This window comes from Gobio gobio (assembly GCF_949357685.1).
Source record: "Gobio gobio genome assembly, chromosome: 14".
NCBI classification, from domain to species: Eukaryota; Metazoa; Chordata; class Actinopteri; order Cypriniformes; family Gobionidae; genus Gobio; species Gobio gobio.
The window spans coordinates 6,144,064-6,166,756 of NC_137107.1; the positions used below are offsets into that span (position 1 = coordinate 6,144,064).

General features: G+C 43.2%; 1 protein-coding gene across 2 annotated transcripts in view; it reads left to right on the forward strand.

The window, feature by feature from the left end:
* The window catches only part of LOC307137541 (RNA-binding protein 27-like), a 52,656-nt gene that overhangs the window by 15,112 nt on the left and 14,851 nt on the right, over positions 1–22,693 (forward strand). The window contains exons 5-8 of one of the 2 annotated variants that reach the window (XM_079835251.1): positions 1,812–1,999; positions 6,438–6,656; positions 21,515–21,670; positions 21,783–21,924. In XM_079835251.1, coding sequence (XP_079691377.1) covers positions 1,812–1,999; positions 6,438–6,656; positions 21,515–21,670; positions 21,783–21,924 — 705 coding nt within the window. The remainder of the gene's footprint in view (positions 1–1,811; positions 2,000–6,437; positions 6,657–21,514; positions 21,671–21,782; positions 21,925–22,693) is intronic. The other variant, XM_079835252.1, reaches the window with a different exon arrangement.

A 22,693-nucleotide genomic window follows, 5' to 3' on the forward strand; every position in this document is an offset into this window, starting at 1 on the left:
GCGCATCACAGGGACTCCACTGCCTGCCATCGAACACATCCAGAGGAAACGCTGTCTGCATCGAGCTCGCAGCATCCTCAAGGACTCCTCTCACCCAGCCCACAGACTGTTTTCTCTCCTGCCCTCCGGCAGGCGTTTCAGGATCCACCGGACCAGGACCAGCAGACTAAAGAACAGTTTTTTCCCCAGAGCTGTCTCTTTATTGAACTCAAACCCCCGTTGATCCACTTCCCTCATAAACTGATAACTCTCCTACCTCACATCTTCCTTCACTTTGTTATTTGCACTACCGACTGTTTATCACAGTAACAACTGTTTACATATGCATCTTGCACTGCCATATCTTAACTGGATTATGCTCATTTGCACTGCCGACTGTATTTATAGTACCAATGTTTACATTTGCATTTTGCACTGTACTTCTAACTGTAATATGCAACCACTTTCCACTGCACTTTACACTTTTTTTTTTTTTTTTTTCTCCGTATAGCTCTGTCCATAATTTATTGCACTACCCTAATCCACTGCTATTCCTCATATTAGCCTAGCATATTATTGTATACCTCTATCTGTAAAATTCTGTTTATAGTAATAGCCATCTGTATATTGTATTCATAGTACATATTCACCTGTAAATTCTGTTTATAGTAATAGCCATCTGTATATTTATTCACTGTACATATTCACCTGTAAATTCAGTTCTGTTTATAGTAATAACGTCTCTCTATTTATACATATTTATACATATTCAGTACATATCCATGTCCTGCACTTACGCATCCATTGTATATCCTGCACTTGCTGCTATTGCACTTCTGGTTAGACCTAAACTGCATTTCGTTGCCTTGTACTTGTACTTGTGTAATGACAATAAAGTTGAATCTAATCTAATCTAATCTAATCTAAACCCTCAATCACTATTCCCTACTTTAGTCTACTGATACAGTTCACTTGAAGGAGTGAGTGAAAACAAGTGAGTGAATTTGGACAGAACCTGTGTGTACATTGGCTGTACACTCGTTATTGCGGTGCAATGTGGGATAGAATGAGTGCACTCAATAACGTCCACTATCGTTTTGGACACCACTACAAATGGCTGTCCCCTCAAATAGTGCCCTATGTAGGGTATAGGGGGCGATTTCGGATTCAGCCTTTGAATCTACATGGAGAGGTAATGTTACTCTGCATCAGTGCCGTATGACAAAGCATCTAAACGGTAACATTTACAAAGAAATAATGGAGGCGCTGCACCTTAATGTTAAGAGATAATTGAAATTTGAGACTTGTTTATATTTTAATTATTTGAGTGTTTTCCATGGTTGTGTTGACATTTCTGCCTTTATAACTGAGGGGATTATAATCAGAGGAAGGTTACGTTTAAAACAAAAATGTTTAAATATAAAATATTTTTATTTTAAATAGGTCATAAAACATATAAATAATTATCGATATCGACCGATATGAAACATTTATATCGTGATACAGTTTTCAGCCATATCGCCCAGCCTTACCCAGAGCTCTGTGCAAGCAGGTTGTCACGTTGGTGATGTTGACGTAAGTTAATGCTGTTTAATAATAATGTAGAAATATTTTTTTTTCTGTGTAATAAATTTAATGGTGAATAATTGTTGTTCTTTTTATTTTAAAAAATCTTACTGAACCCCAAACTCTTGAACATTAGTGTACATGGTGCTCTAAGTATACCATAGTACTACCATGGCAAGTGTCCAAAACCCTCTTACACCTGACATGAGGCAGTGTCAAAGCTGACCCTTCTCAGTGACCCACAGTATCTGTACGTCTCACCTCAGGGTTAGAGATGACCGCAGGAGAAACGACCGCAAGCGGAGGGAACTGGACCGGCACGGGAAGAGCGGAGAGTCATACCGGGAGCGACGAGGAGGAAGCTCGCGGGGAAGAAGCTACAGTCGCAGCAGGAGTCGCAGCCGCAGCAGCAGCCGTGGAAAGAGCAGAGAAAGAGAGCACAATCCGAGGAGAGGTACTGGCCATGCCAAATCACTTCCTTCACATTACTATTACTTATACTTGTATTCATTTGTGTGAAACAGAGGAGTTCTTAGAAATTTAATTGTATTCATAAATGCATAAAAAAATGCAATTTATACATCCCTCTATATAATAAGCATTTAGCTTTTTTTTGGTATAAAAAGGTCAGGGGGATGTAACTGTCCTGTAAAGCTGCACGATTAATTGTCTCTATTCAAAATTGTGTGGCTCTATTTAAAAAAAAAAAAAAAAAGTGACAGCTTTACTGTCCTGATTTCATAAAGTCTCATTAAAAGAAAAAGGGAAACCTTAAAGGGGGTACAACGCACGCAGTTTCTGTCTTGAGTACCTTTAGAGTAGTATTGCATACTTCATATCTTTAGTTTTATCATATTTATAAAAGACAGATTCGCTGTACCGATTCTTTCCCGAAACAGCTGAGCTTGTGCAGGTGTGCAGTGGGCGGAGCTAAAGAGACACAAGCACACACACACACACACACACACACACACACAATACATCATGGCATACACATTCACTATAAGTTTGTGTTGCTTACATCATATGCACTTAAGCATATAAAACACAGACATTTGATGCAGTTTCACTCACCGCCTGCGGTTTCCACTCATGATCAGGAACAAACAAACACACTTGCAGAACTCCATTGCTGCTCCGGAAAAACAAACTGCATTCAATGTTTCATTAACGCTGGGTTATTTGGGAAGCTGAACAAGGTTATCTTTCCTTCACAAACAAAAAAACACACTTCTTTAGTGAAATTGTTGATTTTGTGGTCTAAAAACAAAATGACAGCGCTGACGGCTCAAATAACCGGAACAAAGTTTGTTGATGGGCGCGCTTTTGCTCTGGTTGCTCTCGCTCTTTGCACGCCCTCATCCGGGAGAAGTGCCTATACAAGAAATTACACCCCTTTATGACGTCATACAGGGCCATACTCTAAAAAAACTTTCCGAAACTTATACGAATCCTTTAACAGTGTAAATAAGTCAGAATGCATGACTTGACATTAGACATCCCCTTTAAGTACTTTGGCATACTTGTTTGTTGTTATTTTATTGGAAACACAACAGCTCATGTGACGCAAACAACATGCCAGGAAATCAATTCTAAACTGAAGCTTTTTTTTTGTTGAAAAATATATTTCAAAATTTGTGTGAAAACTTTCAATGTGTGAATATGAAAATATTTTTGTAACCAAGCAAAAAAATATTTGCTTGTTCGTTATGCCTCATGACATTTTTGGAGAATTTTGAAGGATTGTCACCTTTTTAAAATGTTTTTTTATTACTGAGGACATTCTTATTTGTCATTGACTGTGCTGTTAATCAAACAAAAATATTGACAATAATTCTTTCTTTGCACAAGTCTTCAACAAATGAATCATTTCAAATGTGCACAGAACCAAATTTGAACTCAAACATCGCATGACATTACTTCTGTAGTGTTGGGGTAACCACTTAGGATCCAGGACCAGTAGTGAAAAATGAAGACTAAGAGTCAGGAGTTAGATTAATTAAAGAAAAATGTACTGAAGAATAGTTTACAGTTTCATCAGCAGAAGCCAGCTTCAAGTCTCACAAGGAGTTCGTAGGCCGCGCTCCCTCTAAAAGTCTCCCCCCGTCCACCTATCATACAAACAATTTCTGAACAGTTGTACTGTTTTCAAGGTCTAACCACATCATTACTGCCATGTGAAATGATTCTGTTTGGCAGAGAAAATGCAGAGTCACGGTAAATTTCCACACAAGGATAGATAGCAGAGCATATCACTAAACTAGGTAGACTAGTTGTCGCCCCATCACTAGAATTAGATCATTGTTAACCTCGGAGGTCGTAGAAAGGCGTCTTCAAGTATAGTGTCGTGTGCAGAAAATGTCCATCTTCAATATTGGGCCTGCACAGATCATGCAACGCACACACAAAAGCTCCCTAGAATCACAGCTCTCCCAAGGTTGGAGAGTCTTAACTACATATCAACAAAGCACTTCACCAAAACATGCTGATAGCATGTGCTTCTCTCTCAGTGAGAGGCAGACAATAGTACAATTGTATTCATACAATTCTTTAGGGTTTCAGTAAAAGGAAATATAAAATAAAATGAAGGACAAATCCATATTTCATCTCTGTAAACAGTCACCACTCAGAGACCAAATACAAACTTTAGGAAATATAAAGGAAGAAACAATCATTGGTCCTCTTGATAGCAAAATCATAACTGGAAAGAATCATTAAAATCATAATAATTATATAGGAGGATGACTATTGATTGAGGCTTTGATTATGAATTTAATTAGGATATATACAATTATATTGAAGCGGTAGTGGATTTCAGAATCCATCTTTCAGTAGAAAAGGAAGGCAGCCCTGAAAAAAATACAAAAAGTACTTAGTACATAAATAAAATTCCTTGACGCAAAAATTATGGCAAGTATATAACTGGTAAATGAATAAACAACAGGACAAATTACAACAGAAAAAATATACAAATTAAATAAAGTAAGTTTTTCAGGTACAGTAGCCTAGTTTTATTAACATGTCTTAAGAAATACTACAGAAATTGAATATACTGTTGCACGTCCGATTTGCTCTCAACTGTTTTTGTTCACGTAGGAACAGACTGTGTTTATATGAATATTCCACACTATGTTCATTTTGCCGTGTGTGTGTGTGTTTGACCATGCAAGCACAATAAGCTGTGAAAGAACTGAATTTGGGATTGCAGGCCTCTAAGCTCCCGCTTTTAGCCGTGTCTGGTAGCATGGGCTCCACATTGAGTCCTTTTTCATGGCTTATTTGGCTTGGCTTATTTCATGGCCAATGTCCAAAGTTACTAGTAGCCACTCAGAATTTTCACTGGCCAAAATGTTTTTGTTGGGAAATTTGTTGTTGTCTATATGTAAAGGACCACTGTAGACATCCAAATCAAGTCAACATGAAATCTAGACTTGCTCTAATCTAGACAGAGAAACACTAACAGTTGCTTGTCTGAAAAAAATAAGTTTTTTTTTTTGGTGTACATATAATCTCAAATATTATCTCTGTAAATATATTCTCAAGCAATATTCTCATCAGTGTTCATTCAGCTATGAAGCATTTAAATCCAGCATATTTTGTGTATGAGCCAATACAGTATCCTAGTGAAATAATGCATATCCATATTTTCATATGATTTGACAGTTTATTTTATATATCAAAAACCCAAAAAAGGTGCGCATCATACTTGACACCAAGATAAACACTTTACAGTCTCCAGCTCTTCAAATGCTATTGAAGTTAGAAATGTATATACCAATGTCATATAACTTTAGAGACTGTCCCTAAATGTGCAAATATCGAACAGCTTTATGCCAGTCATATCAGATGCGCTGTGGTTCTGCTATGTTTGTTTGAAACTGTTTTTGCTGCTGAAATAGAACAAAAACAGTCAACCACTGTATGACGAATAAATCCCTTGCGCATGTTCATCTCTGCTTTGAGTGCAGATTTCAGCTCTGAACAAAACTCCAGCTAATCTGAACGCCTCTGATTATTAGACATTGCATTCATAAACTCAATAGAAACACGTGTGATTGGTTATAATGCGCAACGCGATTATAACAAATGGCTTTTGAGAAGACTATAATTTCAACCAAGGCTAGTGTGAGTGACTTTGTTACACGCCACAGCCGAAATACACCCGCAAATGGCTGCACGCGCTAAATTAAAGTGACAGCACATTGTTTGCACAGAAATAAACATGGATTGATTCCAAAATGTAGTAATTTCACCGTAAATGCATATAATTAAACTCTACTGCGTTTCACATCCAATTCAGGGCTGTTTCCGAAATCGCCATCTATACCTTTAAAAGGAGCATTTGTTTATTTGAGGGGACAGACAATTGTAGTGGTGTCCAGAACCATAGTGGATGTTATTGAGTGCACTCGTTCAATCCCACAATGCACCACAATAGCAAGTGTACAACTGATGTACACTCAGCAGCTAGAGAATACACATTGGCGCCCGCAGCTGAATCATCCATTTTCCAAACCACTGGTCCAATGTGGGTACATATTGCATGTTCAAGATGAATCTTTTCGTTCACTCTTTCTGGAGCTAGGGTATCTTTCACACTGGTGGGAGTTGGAGAACGTCCACAGGGATGCCTGCGGGGTGGATGGTTAGCTTGATTGAATAATGATCTAAAGAAATTGTGATTTGGCACATTGACGAGCGCGAGACGTGACTATCCATACAGCACTGTTTGTTGAGCAAACTCCACTGAAGAACGACCTCAGTCTCCCAACCAGAAGTTCATCCACTTTGACAAGTGGTCCCACGCCAAGGACAACATTTCTGCTTTTAAATCATGTAGAAAAACTGCTGTGATTTGTTGATTTTTATATATTTTTTATTTTTGTTTGCAGCGAAAGGATTTTGTATACGAGGTGATCTCTGTCCTTTTGACCACGGTAATGATCCTCTGATTGTGGATGACGTCACACTTCCTACCATGATCCCGTTTCCACCACCGCCAGGCCTGTCACGGATGCCCATGCCACCCATGACTGAGCCTCCTTCTGGCTTGCCCATGTCCCCCCCTCCCCATGGACAGCCCCCGCCTCCAGGCATCTACCCCATGCCAGGTAGGCGTCATTTTGATTCCAGCATGCTAGACTAGGTTTTTCACATATGAAATGATCATGATGTGTGTGTGTACGTACACGTGTCTCAATCTGCTAAGGCAGGGGTGTCCAAAGTTGGTCCTGGAGGGCCACTGTCCTGCAGAGTTTAGCTCCAACTTGCCTCAACACACCTGTCTGGAAGTTTCTAGTATGCCTAATAAGACCTTGATTAGCTGGTACAGGTGTGTTTAATTGGGGTTGAAGCTAAATTCTGCTGGACAGTGGCTCTCCAGGATCAGGATTGGACACCCCTGTGCTAAGGGGTAATTAAATGTAACAAATCATTAAATAATGTATCATCTTTTATTGGAAAATGAAACATTTTATCAAACTTTGATTATAGCCTTGATCTTTTAACCCTCTTGGGTTCTTCGGGTCAAAAATTAACCGAAGCGTTTTTTTTTAAACATTAAAAAAATCGTAGCTAAATCGGGATGGTCCGAAACTTGGTGACTTTATTGGTACTTGGTATATGAACACCCAAAAAAATTGGGGACAGGATTTGAAAAGTCTAAGTGGTCGTAAAAAAAATTGTCACACTCAGGACCTTCGGGTCAAAAATGACCCCTATAGGAAATGAATGGGAAATCGGCAAAAATATGAAAATACAGAGTTTTTTTGTGCATAAAATCTACAAATCAGCCAGGATGCAGAAAAAAAGGACTCAACAGTGAAGGGGTGAATCTCTAAAACATCAAGAGTGCAAAACAGACAAAAAAACTCACACACACACACACACACACACACACACACACACACAAACACAATTAGTTTTTGGAATGGAACACGTTCATTTGTGTGTGCGTGTGTTTTTATGTGTGTTTTTTTTTTCTGTTTTGCACTCTTGATGTTTTAGAGATTCACCCCTTCACTGTTGAGTCCTTTTTTTCTGCATCCTGGCTGATTTGTAGATTGTATGCACAAAAAAACAAATTTCCCATTCATTTCCTATGGGGGTCATTTTTGACCCGAAGGTCCTTAGTGTGACTATTTTTTTTTACGACCACTTAGACTTTTCAAATCCTGCCCCCATTTTTGGGGTGTTCATTAACCAAGTACCAATAAAGTCACCAAGTTTCGGACCATTCCGATGAAGCTACAATTTTTTTTAAAAATTTATAAAACGCAAGATCCACTATAGTGGTAAAAATGTGCTATTGCATGATAAAAATGCTCAATGGGCCCTATTTTAACGATCTGAAACGCAAGTGTCAAAACGCGAAGCGCAAGTAACTTTGTGGGCGGGTCTCGGCGCTGTTGCTATTTTCCCGGCGGGATAAATGGCTCTTGCGCCCGGCGCAAATCTAAAATGGGTTGGTCTGAAGTAGCTTCATTATTCATAGGTGTGGTTTGGGCGTAACGTGAATAAACCAATCCGAGCGTCATCCAACATTCCCTTTAAAAGCAGGTGCGCAAGTTCCATTATGGATTGCTATTATTATGGCGTATTTACCAGGCGCACGCCAGGAGCGGTTCACAGCCGAGGAGACTGATGTTCTTGTTAGAGCAGTGAAAGACAGAGAAGTGAAGTTGTAATGTTGTACATTATGATAAAGGTGATTTCACAGTCTTTTTTTTTTCAGTCTTTCAGTTTTTTCAGTTTTTCAGTCGATTTTTTTTCCTGGTTCTTGACGGACAAACCAATTTGTCAGATGTCCTTATATACATATATGTCTTGCCACTATTGGGCAAACAGGTCTTATCCTTAATTATTACAATTAGCCTGAATAATTTGTAAGCTAGATTTATGCCTATTTTTTCGAATCTTCGTGGCACACCACAATGATTTCCGTCATCTCATGTGTTAATATTTTTTTAGTGTAACAATTTATGATTTGCAAAAATAACTGTTGCATCTGTGTAGGTTACATGAGCAAAGTGTATGCGCGTTGTGCACGCTATACATTATGGTCAAGCATGCGCCCTTAAAATAGCATAATGAACAACGCGCAACGCGCCACTGACTTTAGACTAGGTTTTTTCTGGTCAGTGGCGCAATTGTTTAATGGAACAGCAAAATAGCACCAGGGATTGTTTGCGCCGGAACACGCCTCCTTTTTTGCGCTGAACCGCCCAGGGAGCGCAAGTTCATTCACTAGTTTAGCGACGTGCTTCTGTGGAGGGAAAAGCGCGCTTTGCGCGGGTGCAAAATAGGAATGACACATGCGTCGGTGTACAAAGTCAATTGCGCTGGGTGCAAGATAGGGCCCAATGTGTCCAACGGATGGCACCGATCTCATTAAAAAAATTACTTTCATGAGGCCTAGGCTTGACTCTAAAATGAATACAGCTTTAATAAAAAAAATTATAATATATATATATATATATACATTTTTTAATATATTCAATGGGAAAAAATGGATCATAATTATTGCATAAATATTAATTATAAATAATAAAATTATCTCAAAACACCAAAAAAGAAAAGAAAAAATATTATTGAACAAAAATATATTTCATTGATTTTACTCAAATCTTTTTTATCTTAATCCCGCCCTCCGGGTCATTTTTTCCTGAGTGTGACCAATAAATGAAGAACCCCAGAGGGTTAAACAACTGAGAAGATGGTGATCAAACTGCATTTTATAAAAATCACCTGTCAAGTTTATAATTTATATTATATCAGCATGTGAGAGTCAAATTGGACGACTACAGAGACTCGTCTCAGGATCACTCTTTTAACAGTTCATCTATTGACAAAATTATGGAAAAAAATATCAAAATGATTGAAAATATTGAAATCCGGATTGTCATAATAAGAATGCAAAGTTCGTGCATAAATGTCCATCAAAACCAGCACATGTTGAAAGAGAACCCGGTGAAGGTTTTGAATTGGATTGGCGTTTATTCTCTTCATTATGCACTGTGAAGTATTTCACTCACTTCCTTGATCATTCCCATTCAATTTCAGCAAGTGAAGAGCAAATTTATACTGACGTGCGTTATGTATTATGCACGTTATCGTCTCTGACAAACAGCATTTTCTCCCTCTTTTTGGAAAGCGATGACTTAGTCAAAACATCCGGTAGTTTGGGTTTTACAGGAAATGCGTGACATCTGCTTCTTGTAAATACTACCGTGTATTGTGCACGTTATTTTTTTGACAGACATCTATATTGTGATATTAAAATGATGTGGGTTTGAAAACGGATAAATCGTAATGTAAAAATTATTTATTTCTTAGCCGGCAAGTATTCGGTGAAGTGACTGATGCCCATGAGTGTGTTATGGTGATGTATTTAGTTCTAATATTACACCCGAAAGCCAGCCTAGTTTTGACTGTTCAAACGATGTTTGATTTTTGAGGTATTGGTAATTCTTTTCGCATTGTTCATTATACTTATTTTACGGAATTACATTTTTTTCATGTTATTTAGAGACGCGTAAAACTTGTTTAATACTTATCTGTAAATGTTACAAATTCCATCTCGCATAAATGATTATCTTGATCTTTTGACGCTGATTTAATTAGATTGGTAACAGTCTGGTTGTGTCTTATTGCTCTAACTGAATTTTTTGTTTAAATTAACATTTTAAAAACAACTTTTCTATTTTAATTGAAGAAATTGACTGAAGATGATGCATACATTTAATAAGATTAGAAAACATTGCTCTTATAATGGTAAAAATGCCCCTGGACATTAATTTAAAGGGACAAAGATCGTCCTGTAATGGGAAAGTTATAATTGGAATGCATGTTATTATTCAGAAAGTGCTCGTAAATTTTTGACTGTACTCCTAATTTTTTAAAATTAGGAGCACAAGTGCTCCTCAAGAAAAAAGTTAGCGTAGAGCCCTGTGTGTTCTAGAAAATATGGTAAATGCTTTTGTTAACTGTTAATTTAATTGTTAATTAAAATATAGCAAAATTTTGGACACTAATCTTGACAATGACTTTATGTTAACCACTCGGAACGTGTAAGAGTGCAAGTTAGCTGAAGATGTTAGTGTGGTTGAGTTTGCTCTTGTCTTGTTTTAGGGCCTCCTCTAATCCCAGCTACTGGGATAGACACTCCACCCCACTCCAGAACCAGCACCTCTTCCTCTTTGGCCCTGCCTGGAGTGGGACCACCTCCTCCTCCTCCTCCACCACCACCACCACCTCCTTCCTCTTCTTCCTCCTCTTCTGCCTCTCTCCACCCTCTCTGAATGTAATGTAAGCCACTGCGCTTCTCTCTTCTCAGCTTGAGCAGTGTTGCTTAGAGCGTACTGTCTATATGTGTGTTGTAAAGGGGTCATCTTTCTGGTTTTGAAGAACTACACAGATATTCAAGCTATTTTTTTTCCTGTCTGAAATTGATTTTACACTTAAATCATCAATGCGGTTGACATTATAAGCGGCCTTCAGGGAAGAAAGTCTGACCCCTTTAAAGAAAGCAGTTGCAAAACTAAGCCTCTTTCCTGTCTGTTGGTGGTGGTTCTGGTCTTGTCGTGTGTTCATCAGTTTATAGGGCTGTAATGGTACATGTATTAGTACCAAACATTTTCAGTATGGGTCTTTCAGTTCTGTATGCATGTGTACAATATTGTTTACATTGATATACATTGATGTTGCAAACACAACAGGACACAGAGTGAGCTGCTACCGGATAAGAGCATGATCCAGCTTGTGTCAAACATGAGACTTGCTTTATATTAAGAACTTCAAACTAAATCATATACCTACCCTGCGGAATCCAGTCATAAAATTGGAATTTTATATATTTTGTCAAATATTTGATGAATAAATTAAAAGCAGGTCAGTACGCTTGAATCAAATCGTAATATAGGCTAGTGTGTGTGATATTACAGTTTTTCTCAGTCGCTTTGGTACATTTCTCGAATCATCCTCAGCATTTGCAAAACAGTAAGTGCATTTCTCAAAACAATTCGTACAAATAGCAAAACACCATGGATTACCTGCAAAAGCCAGTCTCTTGCTCAAAATCCTTAGTTCATCTCTCAGAAGTAAATATCTGTGTCAATGAACATGTCAGTGCCAGCAGAATGACAAGTCCTTGTGTCATTGTGTATGAATAACACAGTCAAATTGCTTAGTCATGTTGTCAATATAACTGTACTCTGGAGGGATGTTCTGATGTAAATATGGCTAAAGTTTTGATGACAATTATTGTAAATTGTTGGTTACACCTTAGTGTATGTGTGAGTTTGAATGCAAGAGACTGGACAAGATTCACATTTATGCTTTTACTGTTTGTACTGTAATTTGTTGACAGACCATGTCACTGCGATACAGAGAGAAAAAAAGACAGCACTGCATAGCACAAAGAGAAAAATTAGTAGAACAAATTAGAACAAAAGTAGAAATATGAACGTCTAACGGAAATGTATAGAAATATGCTTGACATATTATGACAACTTGTTCAACCATTTTGCATGTAAAGACTTATGCTATGAACTAATGCCTAAATGTTGTGGGGGGTAAGACTATTCAACAGAGACCCATTATAATACATTCTGATCAACATGACATAAGCAACTGATAATGTAGGAAACAGCAGAGAATTGTACATAATCATTTGCATGGATGTACACAAGCATTTGCAACTTGTTCAAAGAAATGAGAAACTGCTTTTTTGATGTGCACAAGTGACACAATGATGTGAAGATTGAACAGGTAGTTTTGAGAATTTCAATTCTGATCTGAGAAATGTACCAAAGCGACTGAGAAAAACTGTAAAACGCAAAAAGACTATTTAAATATGAATCCTGCATGTTCTGTGTTGATTATTAGGCCTATATCTAAAAATAAATAGCAACTGAATTTAGGCCAATAGTTTGGGCTCTGTTGTTAAAGGTGCTCTAATTGATGTGCGTTTTTTAGGCCAAAACTTTTTTTTGTCACATACAGCAAACATCTCATCACTATCCGCTAGATGCCTGTCCCCTGAACACACTGTAAAAAAATGCGGTCTCTGTAGTCCGCATAAGCTCCACAAACTGCAACAAAAACAAACGTGGGCGGTCTGGACCACGAAGCAGAATGATTTCCACCCCCAAATCATCAACCAAATCATTTGCTATTGGCTGGAGCACTGTTTGTTAGGCTTTGTTGTCCAGACTGCCCATGTTTGGTTGCAGAGACCGCGTTTTTTTACAGTGTGTTCAGGGGACAGGCAGCTAGCGTATAGCGAGGAGATTTTTGCTGTATGTGACAAAAAGTTTTGGCCTAAAAAAACGTGTGACATTGCTTAGAGCACCTTTAACCTTTAATAGTAATGTGCAAGTAAGGGCTCCCTATATAGTTTACAGCATTATCTTTAAGGAACTTTTAGTTATAATTTAATTAATTGGACAGACAATTTTTTTCCCGTAAACCACTGTTTAATAAAAATAAATAAAAAGCAATTTTGTAAAACTGCTGTACCGAACCCGTACCGAACCGTGACTTCAAAACCGAGGTAAGTACCGAACCGTCAGTTCCCTTTCAGTCGGTCACGTTCGACGTACGTCGGAACTGACCGACGAATTGGTATCTGTTTCCAGAGACCGACCTACTTCAAGTGATTAAAACGAGCCAATGGACATTGGCATGCGGTTCACACATTCCATGCACCGCCCCGCAGCGCGGGTATAAATACGGAAGTGGAATACCGCATCATTGCTTTTCAACTTCGGAGCCGAACGGTTTGCTGTATCAAGCTGTTTCTACGAAGAGTGTTTAGACGAGTCTCGAGGAGGATCGCTCTCTTACCTGGGTGCTGGTGTGACGGCGCGAGTCAGTGAGTGGCCGCTGCAACATACACTTGTTCCTGTGTTGGTTGGCTGGGCGTTTCCGTTCTTTGAGTGCTCACACGCAGGCTTGCAATCGGACTGCTGTGAGCCGCGGCCATCTCCCTGGGTGCTTCAGCACTTCTAAAAGAGCATTTCCTTCTAAAAGAGCAACACGGTTTGACCCTGCGTCTTTTTCAAGATGTCACTCAAACCATGTGTTTCTGGATGCGGTTGTTTCCTGTCCTCATTTGACGGCCACGATCTCTCTCGCATATAAACATGTGAGATTGCTTTCGTGGGTGATCCATGCGCTCTCAGGAGAGCATGGTCACGTCGGCGCGTTGTTCGTCTCACCTTTCTCGTAAGGGCTTGAGCGTTCAGCGCGCCGTGTGCCGTCTCGCGCCGGCTGATAGCGGGGGTTGTCACGGCAACCCAGCGCGTCACTCAGCGCTCTGATGCGCGGTCGAGACTATGAAACCTCAAACGGGGTTGAGTCCCTTTGCTTATTCCCCGATCTAGTTTCTTTTCTGGGGCCCCAGAAAAGGATTACTTTGGCTAATAATCGTTGGTGGTCTGAGGATTACAGTGGGGCTTCCCCGCCGAGTACATCTCTTCGGGCCCCCACTCCTCTATCGCATCACGAGCGTGCTGAGACTTTGTTTGTGGGTGGTTCATGTTCTCTCACGAGAACATGACCACGTCGGCGCGTTGTTCACCTTGCTCTTTCATAGGGGCTAGATTGTTCAGCGCACCGTGTGCCATCAAGTCTGACGGCCACGCTCATTGTCTCACATGCCTGCTGGTAGCTTACAGATGGGATTGCTGGTCCTTTAAAAAAAAAAAAAAAAAAAAGGATCTAGCGTTTCATTTGGCGCTCTGGCGGAGGACAGATGTCAATTGCTGCATCGGAGAGAGGGCTGTTATGCGCTGGAAATGATAATGCTGAGTTTCCCACTATAATGGTGTGTGCTCATGCTGAATCAGATTCAGAGTTGACAGCAATGCTTTCCGGGGTGGCTGCCCGGATGTGCATTGGAAAAATTTAACAGCATGGAACTATTTGGTGTCAAAATATGGAACACCAGGGGTTATGCAGGAACTGCGTGCGGTGATGGACCTCGTTCTCCGGGTGACGAAAGTCACTGCACGCTCCCTGGGTCAGGCGATGTCCACACCAGTGGTCCAGGAAGCTGGGGCTAAACCTGGCAGATATGCGTGAGCCCGACGAAGTTCGGTTCCTCAACGTCCCTGTCTGTCAGGCTGGCCTCTTCGGCGACGCCAACGAGAACTTCGCCCAGCAGTTCTTGGTGGCCAAGAAGCAGACGGAGGTGGCTAAAAAAAAAAAAAAAAAAAAAAAAACCTGCCCCGACGACCAGCTGCTGCCTACACCCAGTCGTCGGCCGCAGCACCTCCATCTGCTTGTCGCCGAGGGCGCCACCCTGCGTCCGCCTCCACCCAGGCAGCAGGTGGCCGGGCACAAGGGAGGCGCCCAACCCGTCCAGGGTCCCGCGAGCCTGCTAGCAAGCACAAGGGCAAGCGACCCTGAAACGGGAAGCCCAGCGAGAGAGGAATTGCTCGGGGAGACGGTGTCCGCACCCCTCCCTCCCCCGGAGGAGGACCGGGGGGAGAATATTTCTTTGGTTTCGGTCCTGCCGCTGGCTCCCCGGAGTCCACATTCGGTACCCACATTCTCAGAGCAGTTTCTTCCCTCCCTGAGCCCCGAGAGGGACAGGTTGGCAGTGTGCGACGCCCCCGGGCCTTGCCACTCCTTTCCTCCCCTCTCACCCATCGCCAGGGGGCAGCAGATTGGGCACAGAGGACGCCCCCCGGGCCTTCTCAGCCACTCTCTGCCCCACCTGGAGTATTCAGGCAACACTCCGGACCGCCTCCGGGCCTCCCGAGTCGGGTCTAAATACTCCACCTCGCTGCCTCACCCCGGGTATGTCTGTGGTGCCGTTGGTCCCGCTAGTTCGGTCTCTGGGGGCCTGGTTAGGTCTCCCCAGGCCGTCTCGCTGGCTCATCCGTACCATCAGACTCGGCTATGCGATTCAATTCGCACGCCGGCTTCCCAAGTACAGGGGCATCCTCTTCACCTCCGTGCGGAGCAGCGATGCCCATGTCTTGCGGTCCGAGATCGATGCCTTGCTGGCGAGGGCGCGATCGAGCCGGTTCCTCCTGCCGATATGAGGTCGGGGTTCTACAGCCCCTACTTCATTGTACCCAAGAAAGGGGGTGGGTTAAGGCCAATCTTGGACCTGCACATTCTGAATCGGGCCCTGCTCAAGCTCCCGTTCAAAATGTTAACGTAGAAACGCATTTTCCAATGCATCCGTCCCCGAGATTGGTTCGCAGCGATCGACCTGAAGGACGCGTACTTTCATGTCTCTATCCTTCCTCGACACAGACCGTTCCTACGCTTTGCATTCGAGGGGAAGGCATATCAGTACAAAGTCTTGCCCTTCGGGCTGTCCCTGTCGCCTCGCGTCTTCACGAAGGTCGTCGAGGCAGCTATTGTTCCGGTCAGAGAACGCGGCGTTCGCTTACTCAACTATCGTGACGACTGGCTTATACTCGCCCAGTCTCGGGAGCAGTTGTGCGAACAAAGGGACATGGTGCTCAGTCACCTCAGCCCGTTGGGACTTCGGGTCAACCGAGAGAAGAGCAAACTCTGCCCCGCACAGAGGATCTCTTATCTCGGTATGGAGCTGGATTTGGTCAGCCGGACAGCGCGTCCGGTCAGTGTTGAACTGCTTGAATACGTTCAAAGGCAGGACAGCGGTCCCACTGAAATTCTTTCAGAGGCTCCTGGGGCATATGGCATCTGCAGCCGCGGTAACGCCGCTCGGATTGCTTCATATGAGACCGCTTCAACGCTGGTTGCACGACCGAGTCCCGAGATGGGCGTGGCAGAGCGGTCAGTACCGGGTCTTAGTTACTCCTTACTGTCGCCAAACCTTCAGTCCGTGGTCAGACCCCTCGTTTCACCGGGCCGGAGTGTCCCTAGAACAGGTGTCGAGGCATGCTGTGGTCTTCACGGATGCCTCATCCACAGGCCACGTACAACGGGCACGCAGTTTTGGGTCTGTGGACGGGGCCCCAACTGCGTTGGCATATCAATTGCCTAGAGTTACTGGCGGTACGTCTTGCCCTGGCCCGGTTCAAGAAGTCGCTTCGGGGCAAGCACGTACTGGTCCATTCGGACAGCACTGCGGCCGCTGCGTACATCAACCGTCAGGGTGGTCTACGCTCCCGTTGCTTGCTCTGGCTCGCCCGCCATCTCCTCCTGTGGAGTCAGAAGTTTGTGTGGTCACTTCGTGCCATTCACATCCCAGGTGCGCTGAACCAGACAGCCGACGAGCTCTCTCGCCAGTCGACACCTCCGGGCAAATGGCGACTCCACCCCCGGAGCGTCCAGCTGATATGGGACCACTTCGGAGTTGCACAGGTAGACCTGTTCGCTTCTCCGGACTCAACCCATTGCCAGTGGTACTACTCCCTGACCGGAGGTACCTTAGGCACAGATGCACTGGCGCACAGCTGGCCCCGGGACCTACGCAAATATGCGTTTCCCCCAGTGAGCCTTCTCGCACAGACACTGTGCAAGGTCAGGGAGGACGAGGAGCAGGTCTTGTTAGTTGCGCCCTACTGGCCCAACCGGACCTGGTTCCCAGAACTCACACTCCTCGCGACAGCCCCTCCCTGGCCGATCCCCCTGAGGAAGGACCTGCTTTCTCAGGGGCAGGGCACTCTATGGCACCCGCGTCAAGACCTCTGGCATCTCCATGTCTGGTCCCTGGACGGGACGCGGAGGTTCTAGGTGGCCTACCACAAGCAGTGGTAGACACCATCGCTTCAGCTAGAGCCCCCTCTATGAGGCGCCTCTACTCTCTGAAGTAGAACCTGTTCGTCGAGTGGTGCTCTTCCCACCGGGAAGACCCCCGAAGGTGTTCGATTAACGTTGTGCTTTCCTTCCTGCAGGATGGGCTGGAGCGAAGGCTGTCTACCTCCACCCTCAAAGTATATGTCGCAGCAATAGCGGCGTATCACGATGCAGTAGACGGTAAATCCTTAGGTAAGCACGACTTAATCGTCAGGTTCCTCAGAGGTGCGAGGAGACTAAATCCTCCTCGTTCTACCTCGTTACCCTCTTAGAACTTAGCCCTGGTGCTCAGAGCACTTCAGGGTCCTACATTTGAACCTTTGCAGTGTGTTGAGCTAAAAATCCTGTCCATGAAGACAGTTCTCCTGATTGCATTGGCTTCAATCAAGAGGGTAGGGGACCTGCATGCACTCTTGGTCGACGAATCGTGCCTAGAATTCGGGCTGGCCAACTCTCACGTTGTCCTGAGACCCTGGCCTGGATACGTGCCCAAGGTTCCTACCACTCCCTTACGGGACCAGGTGGTGAGCCTGCAAGCGCTGCCTTCGGAGGAGGCAGACCCAGCCCTAGCTTTTTGTCCCGTCCGCGCTCTTTGCGCTTACGTTGACCGGACTCAGAGCTTCAGATCCTCACAGCAGCTCTTCATCTGTTACGGAGGCCAGCAGAAGGGAAAGGCTGTCTCCAAGCTGAGGTTGGCCCACTGGATAGTGGATGCCATTGTCTTGGCTTACCAGTCCCAAGACGTACCTTGCCCGTTCGGGTTGCGAGCACACTCAACAAGTGTTTGCTTTTGCAACGAGTGTTGCTTCTTCCTGGGCATTGGCTCAAGGCGCCTCGCTGACAGATATATGTAGAGCTGCGGGCTGGGCAACACCTAACACGTTCGCTAGATTTTATAGCCTCCGTGTAGAGCCGGTATCTTCCCGCATTCTCGCCCCCAGTGGCCAGCAGCGCTAAGTGCCCGTTCTAGTGTCGGCTTGCATACACCACTCCCGCCCTCTGGGCCGGATATGTGCGTCTATTCTGCTCCAGTTGTGTTCCCCGGAAACGGCTAACCCTGTGAGTTCCTCCGTCACCCCTTCGGTGTCAGACGTGGCGGCCGTCTGATGCCAGGCCTGCACCGGTATGCTTGTGGAACGTGTGTGTAGGCTGGGTTCCATATGTTGCGGTCCCCTCACGGCTACCCCATATGTGTATTCTCCACGGTACCAGCTACCCTACTCGGCTAGCCCCGTGTCTTTGCCTCGACAGAGCTTCCTCTGTCGTCTCTGGGTATGTTCTTCCCCCCCTGGAACCAGGTTGGGTCCACTCCAGAGACTGCCATTTGTTGCACTACCCTGTTAGGTTAGTCCTTATGTGTATTCCACCTCTCCTTCCATTGAAGGACGTGGCTCCGCAGCGCACCATCTCCCGAGATGGGCACGCTTTCCCAGCGTTATCCAATAGTCACACTGAGTGGGTCTTGCAGGAACAGCAGTGACTGTCCTTCCCTGCCCGGAGCCCTGACTCACACTCTAACATAGGAGTGGTCCAGCGAGCTCAGGCAGGACGCTGGAAGGGCCAGCCTCCTGGCGTGTTGGTAGGGATCCCAATTCGTCGGTCAGTTCCGACGTACGTCGAACGTGACCGACTGAAAGGGAACGTCTCGGTTACGTATGTAACACTCGTTCCCTGAAGGAGGGAACGGAGACGTACGTCCCGTCGCCAGGTGCTGTGCTTCAGCTGAAGGCCGAGTCACTTATCTCGGCTCCTCAGTTGAAAAGCAATGATGCGGTATTCCACTTCCGTATTTATACCCTCGCTGCGGGGCGGTGCGTGGAATGTGTGAACCGCATGCCAATGTCCATTGGCTCGTTTTAATCACTCAAAGTAGGTCGGTCTCTGGAAACAGATCCCAATTCGTCGGTCAGTTCGAGGACAGCTAGTCCGCCTACTCTGCTAATGGACAAGCAGCGTTCTTGACAGTATCACTCAGTATATATGTAGTGCAGGCAATGCATATTATCTTTAATGCATGTTTATAACAAAACGAAATATAAAAAACCCTTTTCGTTTACATTTAAAAAACACACATACACACACACACACACACACACACACACACACAAAATATAGGCATAATATAGGCTATGATTATCACTGTAATAAATTAAATATGACACAAAACACAACCCAGTCTCTTTTTGTTAAATGTCAGTTTATGTGTGATCATCAATAGCAATTATAAAAGTATAAGTAAAAGGTATAAGAAGCTATAAAATAAATAAAGCAATCCAGTCAAAGTCAGCACTAGGAGACTACAAAGGTAAAGTTTAATATCTTAAAAATATAAAGTAATGAAACTTCACTTTGCCCTCAGACAAAACGATCTGTCTAGGAACAAATTATAGATTAATGAGAGCAAAGATCAGCCGTTAGATCTACACAAGACGAGACGGTTTAACCACTACAGAGACATCAGAGCCAGCGGCAGACGGCAGAAGGACTGGCCGAGGAAAGGCGCCTCTCGTGGGGTTAATGATCGATTGAGCGCCGCTGAACCACTGGAGCTCACAACTCCGAAGACGGCATATCAAATTTAAAAAAAGGCGCTCTCTTTATAAATAAACCACATATTTGAGCTTTAAACAACTACATTCACGCCTGAAAAGGACTTAAAACTATATTTTGTAAAACATTAACACTACCAGAGGGCTCTCGCTAAGACCCATTCGTTTAGCCACCAAAGGGCCAAGCTGGTATCAGACTTTTGCCGAATCCAGTCGGTTAGACAGCGATAAGATCTTTTTTAGATATGAAGGCTTCGAGTGTTGTTCTTTGCTCGGGTTTTAACAAAAAGGAAACGTTTAAATCGCTTAAAAAAGACGCGATAGCTGATTCGAACGAGTGATGCTCCACGTACAAATCTGCTTCAATGTCGCTGCGCTGTCGTCATCGTGTAAAGCCCGCCCCAACGTTTCTGATTGGTACCGCGATTTCTAGGGTTTAGAAATGGGTTTGAATGGACTCTTTGCCAGACTACTTGCAGAGCAAATCTAAATTTGCTGGAAGTTGTCTGGGTTTTCCCAGGCTAATGCTTTTGATTACTACAATTTAAATTAACAATTAAAATTCCGATCTTCAATCAGATGGAACTGGACATATATTCTGAATATTCCGATCTAATATGTCTTCTGACCTGTAATGTAATCATAATCATAATCATACACTGTTTGTTCATTGGCCAGAGGAGAACTGGCACCCCGACTGAGCCTGGTTTCTCCCAAGGTTTATTTTCTCCATTCTGTCACCTGATGGAGTTTTGATTCCTTGCCTTTGGCTTTTGGCTTGCTCAGTTGGGGACACTATTCAACTATATTACCATATTCAGCCTGCAGTGACACTATATGATAATTGAACTGAGCTGAACTGTACAGCCGAATCAAATTACCTTTAACACTGTGAAGCTGCTTTGAAACAATCTGCATTGTAAAAAGTGCTATATAAATAAAGGTGACTTGAAGTCCAAAACAAAAATGGAAAGATAAAACCGGTTTCGTAGGGCCATATTTAATATGCTTGAGACGCGTTTACCTCAGCACTCAACTTGCCTATTACGATTGTATGTATCTCTGTAAATGTTACAAATTCACATTTCCATCTCGCGTAAACGCTTATCCTGACAGCGAGCGAATCTAACGTCACAAACTCTTCCTCCAATTACAACAGCACCATAAAGTCTATTCTTATTTAAAGACGCACCAAATAGAAATCCCACCCTTCACTGAAAAAAATACCAAACTGTGGCTAGGTTATTCATTCTGAGAATATAAGTTGTGTTGAAGAGAAGTTGTAAGAAGTTATAAACAACAAAGATTAAGGGGAAAATATGTCAGTTTTTCTACTTCAAAATATCATGTTTAATTAAACGTGCTACGTGCGGTTTCTTTGTAACTATTTGTGAAAATTGCTAGCAATTTCTGTGTGAAATAGTTTCAATTTCCCCAGTGCGGAATATCAGGGATATTTATTTTTCTGAAGGCTGCAGTGACAGACTCTGGCCATGTAGTTGTGCTGCTGTTGCATTTTACACTCCGAGCTTATGGGATGAATCTTGTAAACAAGAACAGAGAATTTGGTTGTGGTAAATGTTTAATTAATCAAGGGGAAAGAACCTTCATGTAGTGTTTTTATCCTCGGCACACAGTGCATATGGTTAAACATGTCTTTGTTCTGTCACGTACAGACAGCTATGACCCTGAGGCCTATTACCCAGAGTCCCCAGCACTGACCGGGCCAGGCAGAGCTCAGTACCGCCATTTCATCCCTCTCGTCCAGACGCAGAGACCCAACCTCATTGGCCTTACCTCTGGGGATGGACAAAACTCACGTGGTATCAGATGTAAAATATCAGTTCCAACCAAACATATGACTTTTGCATGAGAATTTTACACTTATTCATAATAGCAACATCTGTTTGAACTTGGTGTTGAACTATTTGATTGTGTTTTTAGCAGCTAACATAGTGATTCAGACAGAGCTGTCTGTCCCGAGTGTGTCGAGCATCGAGATGAGGTACAACTCTGAGCAAAAAAAGAGGAAGAGGTGCCTGCTGTCTGCAAATGGCCCACAGGTCAAAAAACTCTGGATGGACAAGTGAGTGATGAGCGACTCGAACTGTTATAGATATTATTTTGCAATTTTTCAAGAAAGTATATGTGGTGTATGTTAAACTTTAGAATTTGTATTATTCTACTTTGGTTATAATTGTAATCAACGGACCCTTTTCACAGATTCTGCGTTTCCACAGGGCTGCATTGTCAACCTAGTGTAACGGAGGCCAGCTAGTAGTTGCTGTGCGAGTAAACCTCACTCCCCTGATCTCAAGAGACGCTCTAGCGACTGATGCTAGAGGTTGCAGCCTTTAGCCTCCCGAGTTCGAGTCCTGCTTGGAGCGGGCGGTTCGAACATGTGGGGTTACACTAGCAAATCTAAATTTAAATCTAGTTTTTTATATTTTAATAAAAAAATAAATAAACATATTTTGTGTAATATTAACTTAAATTAGATTACAAAAAAATAAAAAAAATAATTAAGGCTGTTGCAAGGGTGTTTCTAATACAACGGCTAAAACTGGGGCCACACTAAAATATTTTTTAAACTCTTATAAGATTTTCAAAATGTGAGCGACCACAAACATGACGATAAGAAATCATAGATTTAACCGTTTTGTTCTTCTAGTGCAGGGATTTCCTATCCTGCTCCTGGAGGGCCACTGTCCTGCAGAGTTTAGCTCCAACCCCAATTAAACACACACCTGTACCAGCTAATCAAGGACTTATTAGGCATACTAGAAACTTCCAGACAGGTGTGTTGAGGCGAGCTGGAGCTAAACTCTGCAGGACAGTGGCCCTCCAGGACTGCG